The 7,582-nt window shown below is 32.4% G+C and overlaps 2 protein-coding genes across 2 annotated transcripts; both read left to right on the forward strand.

The window, feature by feature from the left end:
• Positions 1-2,063: 2,063 nt before the first annotated feature.
• Positions 2,064-4,009, forward strand: LOC132719913 (SAYSvFN domain-containing protein 1-like). The gene is made up of 2 exons (XM_060703871.1): positions 2,064-2,234; positions 3,647-4,009. The coding sequence occupies exons 1-2, from the start codon at positions 2,091-2,093 to the stop codon at positions 4,007-4,009; spliced, it is 507 nt and encodes a 168-aa protein (XP_060559854.1). The 5' UTR covers positions 2,064-2,090.
• A 400-nt stretch (positions 4,010-4,409) lies between these two features.
• LOC132719912 (uncharacterized) lies at positions 4,410-6,592 on the forward strand. The gene has a single exon (XM_060703870.1). It carries the CDS (start codon positions 4,423-4,425, stop codon positions 5,962-5,964), a length of 1,542 nt encoding a protein of 513 aa, XP_060559853.1. The 5' UTR covers positions 4,410-4,422; the 3' UTR covers positions 5,965-6,592.
• The last annotated feature ends 990 nt before the right edge of the window (positions 6,593-7,582 follow it).

The following is a 7,582-nucleotide window of genomic DNA, read 5'->3' on the forward strand; positions in this document are numbered from 1 at the left end:
TTGCTGTAATTATACTATTTCCCTTGACTATATTACATATTAATAGGAAGAAGCAGTGTTTGGTTTTTATATTTACTTAAGACATTAAATTATTGAAAGGTAACTTAATTTCATTTTAACAATTTCATGAAAGGCTCTTATACTTTTGATAAGCAGTTCATCTGCTTTGGTAAAAAGAAAATGGGCCTATCTATTAGCTGATTGTTACTTAAATAAATATTTTTATATTGAAATGGACCTTGGTGTAAGTTTTGATTATGACTTGAGACCAACTGCGATACAAATGTAGATTAGAAAATAAATTTGACACCATTTGCTTGTACAGGAATTAATAACAAGCTTTATTGAAAGTTTTATTGACTCCTGACTGCTTTAAGAAGAGTAGTTTGTTATTGTAGTGACTTGGGACCATTAATATATCGTATAACCGTTAAAAAAATGATTACAATGCATGTACTTTAATGTACCCTTGTGCCCCTTGAGTAGCCAATCATTCAACGTTCATTATGGTTTACAAGTTCATTTTACGGTCGTCAAATGTGATTCAATATAAATTGATAATAAAATGTTTTCATATTTTCCAGGTTGTAAAAATGACCTGCTAACCAATTGCAAAAACAAACATGTAATGAAATATTTGGTCAGCTGAAGGACGAAAATTGGTTAAACGGCATCGCTTGTGTCGTCAACCATTGAACATAATGTACATAAGTTGACAGAATGTACATTACATATTAAAGCTCCATGCCTCCAGATGAGCTAAAGTATTTCAAGAAAATAAAAATTGAGACAAAAGTACTGACATTTTATGAAAAGTAAAAAAAGATTTAAAATAAAAGATACACTTTCCTCGTTATGTGCGATTTATGGCCGATTTTGTAGTTAAGTTACTAACGCAGTTATGGTCATTTTTGCATATTTTGACCTATTTTTGGCAATTTAAATTAATTGTTAGTGCTGTTTGCCATGTGAATAATATTTCTTTGTTCGCTTGACAATATTTTACTTTTTAATACATTTTCAAAATTTTCATGAAAATATGCATGAATCTGGAGGCGTATTGCTTTAAAAGCGCTCGACATTGTGGGTTCAATTTCCGGGCTGCCAACTAAAATGACTAACCAGTCTTTCGGATGAGACTTTAAATCGAGGTCCCGTGTACGAGTGCTTAAACACTTGGCACGTTAATTAAAGAATTGGTGGAAATGGGGCATCTTTCTGTATCTGTATCTTGCACTATCCGCCAAAATATAAAATGACTAATACTGTTGCGGAGGACTCGCCCATATATAGGCAACCGGTGGCGAGTAGAAATAAGCTCAAATTAAAATACACACAAACAATTACATAATAAGCAATTCCCACCGCTGATGAAGTTATATAATAGCCAGAGTCAGCGTTCTTAGTCAGTTATAAACGAGAGGGACTAAAATGATTAAATAATACTCATTGGCCAAATCAAAGTAACAATTTAACGATTAAGTTTGGTGACTTATCGACAATACATTTTATTATCGTATAAAATTAATATAACTTTGTGCAATGTGTATCAAAGTGAAATAATAAGGACCAGGTAAATGCATATATACATGTTTAAGAACGCACCGTTTTCATTACAATGTAATTATTTTTGTATTTATCAATTATTATCATTATTTTTAAGATGATGCATGGGGGCGTACCGACATTTATCATGTTTTGGATAAAAAAATGAAAACCGTGGAGAGGCCATTGGATTGATATAAAATGGAAAGATTTTTGTGAACTTATTTCCTGAATTTAAATTAAGGAGAGTATAAATTAAACTAGGCCTACTTGGTCGTGCTGATTTTTGGATAGACATTTTCCAACATTTTCCAGCTTTACTGCACAGTATATACTTGACTAAAATTCTTGCTAAATATAAGATTAATGGCGATTTGTTTTTTAATTCACTTGTGGTTTATTTAACAAAGAGACTAATCTGACTCTTTTTAGCTTTTATGAGAATCAATTTAGGAGATGATTTAGTGGTGTATACCTTGTATTTGTCGAAGCGCTTGCATGTATTTTCAGAAAAAATGCTATAGGAGCTGGCAAGCGTTTACCCGATGGAGGCGAAGTTGGCAGAATTTCGGGCGAAAAAAGAAAAAGAGCAGAACTCTCTTCGGTCGCAAATATCAGTCTGGTTATTTGGCAATAGAAATAAAGAAAACAAGTCAAAGCAAACGACAGAGACATTCATACCGACAGAAGTATTAACGAATTTCATATACGTACATTTTTAAAACTTGTATTAAAACCGGATAGTGTTAAGTTCGGATGGAACATTTGTCAGTACATGCATTTTTGATCATACTACGAAATCTTTTTAAATATAATTATTATATGCTAAAAAGACAAGGAAATGAGACAGTTAAAAGCTCATAAATATGCCGTGCACCCATTGATAGCAACAGGAAAAGTATCAATTACTTCCAAGTTCTACTTTCTGTTTCGGCTGCATTAAAAAGTGAACAACAGATAAATATTTCAAATCTGTTAAGGATATTTCTTAAATGCTGCCAAGTTGAACATTCGTTTAAGCAACATTTTACAAATTAATACTAGATTCATTTATTTGATTTCTGTTAACTTTTGTAAGTTATATCAGAGTTGAGTTTTTCCAGTTTGTCTAAATACCGAATATGAACTCATATTTGCAAATATGAACGGGAGTATCAAATATAAATATTATTTTATTAAAAATCAGCTGTTTTAGTCAAAGTCAAAACAAGTGGTTTGTATAAATTTATTGGACATATGTGTCCACACCTGGCGGTGGCTCTTGTTTGCTAGTACTTTAACATTATTTGGAAAACAAAATTTGATTGGTAGAGTCAACTCGGCCCTATACCAACTCTGCACAGGTCAACTTGGCACAGGTCAACTCAGCCCACTTTAAAAAAAAACATATTGAATGTATTACTTTTTTCTGATTGTGTTATCACGGCAAGCTTTTTTAAGTGAAAAATAAAGAGATATCTGGTATATTATTATTTAATCTATTTATATTCCGTTAATGTCAAACCACTCACGGTGACATAGACATGTCTGAATGTTTTACTGTGCGCTGTTGCTTTATTTATGTTTTTGATGGGATTATGATGTTGACTTTAGTCATGTGAATATTGAAAGATTTTTCTTTGTGTAAATGGGGTTTAAATGAAGCATTTTCACAATACATACAAGTGTGAACTTTCATTTGCTTATATCATACATTGTATATATAACTTATCTGTGTTTGCATAGATTACATTTAAGACAGTTAATGTCAAACCACTTACAGTGACATAGACATGTCTGTGCGTCAAAAATCGCAAGAAAGTTAAAAGAAGATGAAAGAATATTTAAAAATGTTAAAAACAGGGTCTGGAAAACTAGGGTGAGACATGTTGGATGCAAGCTATGGCTGCACTGAAAAGATACTGCTCTGGGGTAGGGAGTTGGGCAACTGCAGGGGCAAGGTGGTTCCAGTGGTATATTGTCTTAGGAAAGAATGAGAATTTATAAGTATGAAGTTGCTGTGAATAACTGCATTATCAATATGTTTTAAATTATAACAGCTTAACATCAAGATAAATAAAATGTGTCGGAATAAGTGCTTAAAATATTTTTCTCTTTATAGGGTCAGCAGGCACCATGTAGGAAAAGACCAGTTGCAACCAATGAAATATTGACAGCAACAAGCGTTCAAGAACACTTTGATGAATTAACTGAAAAAAATTGGAGAGACTATATTCCTTTAGGGTTGAAGGTACTTTTGTGGCTGTGTCTGTGGAAGTTTTTTATCGAAATAGGTTTTGGGGCAGTTTACTTTGTGGTTTCATGCTCATATTTGATGTACACAAATACTCAGACAGAACCTAGAAGAAGAGGACAACTAAGTGCATACTCTGTGTTTAATCCAAATCAGGAGAGACTGGATGGAACATTTACAGCTGAACAGTTTGAAAAAGAGTTACGTATGGGAGCAGGATCTGTCAAATAAACATGAAATATTTGCAAATTTGAATGTTTTACTGTGCCATGTTGCTATATTTATGTTTTTGATTGGTGTATTATGTTGACTTTAGTTATGTGAATATTGAAAGTTTTCTCATTGTGTGAATGGGGTTTAAATGAAGCATTTTCACAATACATATAAGTGTGAACTTTCATTTGCTTATATCATATATATAACTTTTCTGGGTTTTTTTCATAGATTACATTTAATAATCACAACATATGCTTGATTTGAATCTGAATTTAGATAGATCTGAAATTTATATCCTCTTAAAACAGCTGACTAACTTACTTTTTCTAATATTATCATTGCAAGTATTACATAGTTTCATTTGTTAAATTTATTTTTTGGACAAGAGGTTTTACTCTCTTTTGACATTGTTACTTATTTTATTCAAGATGAATCTGTATCGTTGTTTCTTAGTCATTTTTTTAACATTTACTTCTTGCACATTGTTAGAGGTTAACTGTAAAAGTGACAGTTATAAAAGAAAGGATGTGGTAGTAGTTGGTGGTGGAATAGCAGGAATGGCTGCAGCTCGTCGACTTCTAAAAGAAGGCAATCTAGCAGTTAAAGTTCTTGAGGCACAAAAAACCCGGTATGGTGGAAGAATTTGGACTTATAGAGAAGGTGCAAGAGGTGTCAGGGGTGTTGATGTTGATATCGGGGCAAGTTTTCTAAACACAAAGGCAAAAAATAACAGCCTAATCAAGATGGCTGAAGAATTTGAACTGGATACAGCAAGTTCTGGAAATCTTCAGATTCATTTTGTTGAAAAGAATGGTGAAAAGAAAGTTTATTTTGGAGATAATGCAACAGATTTGTACACTGAAGTGTTTAAACTTGTAATAAAAGCACTGGACTCTGTGAAGAAAGAAGGTGTAGATAGACCAGTCATTGATGTTATGCTAGAAGCGCTGGATTTTACTTATGAAACAGATGAACAGAAATATGACAAGAACATTGTTAAGGCTGTCATAACATCATTACCTGTTGCTGTATTACACAATTTTTCTTCATTATTGTATAGGATTGAAAATGATTTTGGCTGGGATAAAATTGTTCTTGATGGAATGGGTGCTTTACTAGACAGGATAGTTGCTGGTTCTGGGACTGAATTGCCTGTAAAGATTGAATTAAATAAAGTTGTAAGGAATATAAAAATTGATAGTGACAGAAAAAAAGTTTTAATCAGAACAGTGGATAGGAAACAAATAGTTGCAGATGCAGTCATTGTTGCTTTACCAATTGGAGTGTTACAAAATAAAAATGTCATATTTGAGCCTGATCTTCCAGCTAAGAAGAAGAAAGCTTTGCAAGATATTGGATTAGGATATAATACTAAAGTAGTGGTTGGATTTGATAAAGCATTCTGGCCTAAAGATGTTGGCACATTTAATGTTTTCTCAGAACTGGCATCATACGGTTTTCTTCAAACTTGGACCAATGCTTATAGACTTAGTGGAAATCCATTTCTGATTGGAAATATATTTAGTTCAGAAGCAAAATTATGGGAATCCAAACCAAAAAAACTGAAAGAATTAGTGATAGAAGTCCTCAGTGAGCTATTTGGTGCAGAGTTAGTTAAAGCTCATGAAATTAAAACATTCATACATTCCAACTGGTCAACAGATGAGTTTATTTTAGGATCAGTTTCCTATCCAAAAACTGGCAACACGCCAGAAATGTGGACAGCATTACAAGAACCTATCTGTCCCTATATTTACTTTGCTGGTGCGTATACAGAAACTGTGTCACATGTTGACTCACTACATGGTGCATATAACTCTGGTGTTAGAGCAGCTGAACAGTACATTAACAGAGTGTGTAAAAAGTCTAAAGAATCTAAGAAAAAGCAAAAGAAACAGCCAAAAGAAGATGCAAAGAAAGTTAAAAAGATGAAAAGTTCTAAAGGCCAGAAAACAAAGGAAGAGCTGTAAAAAGTCGTTTCATGTCATTCCAACATCAAATATTAACATCATCCAGTTATTCTTTTGTTCAACATATTTATTTTTTTGTCAAAACCTGTCATGTATAATTACCTAATTATGCTTATTTTAAATAATCAACAGAATTTCCTTTCTTTTCTTTGAATCAACAATCTACTTAAATGTTAACAGGAACACACTTTTAATAATAAAAAAAAATTGGGATTTCAAGAAAAATGAAAGAATCTCATAAATTTAAGTCAATCTCACAAATGTAAATGTACCTTGTAGAATTTTCACATATCTTTGAAAGTTATACCTTGTTTAAAGACAAAAATATCCTAACAGTTAGGAACAGTACAGGCAGCTTTGGATTTTACATCCATAGTATATACTGAATATCTGTTAACATTACAGAAAATATTGTTTTGAAAAGTTGCTGCTACTTTGGTTATTATATGTGTACAATGTATCTATGAAGTTTTGCAATATTTAGATTATTTCCTTAGATATCACCATTTTAATTGTTTTAAAGGTGTTGGGTGTCAAAAAATTTTGTATTTTACTCGTCATGACTGTATATCTGTAACTATGCAAATGTTATTATCCTGGGAAAAATAAATGTATATTTTGGAAGGGATTTCTTATTTTACAGTTCTGAATATTTTGTAGATCATTTCCTACAAGGTTATCATTTCCTGCTATGTTGTAGACAATTTCCATAGAGAACCACCAAAGTATCTCCCTACCAAATATGAGAAATATTTGGTGATATATAAGGTAGGAAAATGTGACAAAACTATGGAAGGCCAAAGCTGCAGTTACATGTATATGATTCTTTCGGATTTTATTTCGTAATATCAGAAATGGTCTTCCATATGAAGTAACAAAAATAAGAATTCAATTTGTCAGTAAAATGTCTTTATTAGAAAATAGCATTGCCACAATGTGCCATGTATTGACTATAACAATTTTTGTGATAGGACCCACTTTATAACAGTACATATGTTATGTTGATACAATTCAACAAATCATTAATATAACATATATGAGCCGTGTCACGACAAAACCAACGACCAGCATGGATCCAGACCAGCCTGCGCATCCACGCAGTCTGATCAGGATCCATGCTGTTCGCTTACAAACCCTATTACAAGTAGAGAAACTGATAGCGAACAGCATGGATCCTGATCAGACTGCACGAATGCGCAGGCTGGTCTGGATCCATGCTGGTCGCAAACCCATTATGTTGAGTTTGTCATGACATGGCTCATATTTCAATAAAAAATAAATAATCAGTTCATCATTTAATGTACAAATGAAACTCCTAAAACAAATGCATTTATACAAGAGATAATGATGTTGATGATATCCTACAGTGAAAGGTATATAACTCGTGATCTGCTTTTTGTATCCCTCAATTGTAACTATATGTGGTAGATTACATTATTAAAAATCTATAACACAGTTGAAATACATAGGTTTGAAAAGCTTAAAACAAAATTTAACCTTCAAGGTAATGAAACTAAAATGTAGATGCCTGAGATACAGTTTAACCCTTAATCTGTAGTGAATTTCTTAATTGGACCTGTCCAATATCAATTTGAGGACATCGCTATGAAAATTTTCA

The sequence above is a fragment of the Ruditapes philippinarum genome, unplaced genomic scaffold, assembly GCF_026571515.1.
Source record: "Ruditapes philippinarum isolate M1 unplaced genomic scaffold, ASM2657151v2 ctg367_1_1_1_1, whole genome shotgun sequence".
Lineage (NCBI taxonomy): Eukaryota > Metazoa > Mollusca > Bivalvia > Venerida > Veneridae > Ruditapes > Ruditapes philippinarum.

Excerpts from the sequence above, each read along its gene's own strand:
- LOC132719913 (XM_060703871.1), top strand. The coding sequence starts at position 2,091 with ATGGAGGCGAAGTTGGCAGAATTTCGGGCGAAAAAAGAAAAAGAGCAG. Across the intron at positions 2,235-3,646 it reads AGACATTCATACCGACAGAA|GGTCAGCAGGCACCATGTAG; the intron begins GTATTAACGAAT and ends TTCTCTTTATAG.
- LOC132719912 (XM_060703870.1), top strand. The coding sequence starts at position 4,423 with ATGAATCTGTATCGTTGTTTCTTAGTCATTTTTTTAACATTTACTTCT.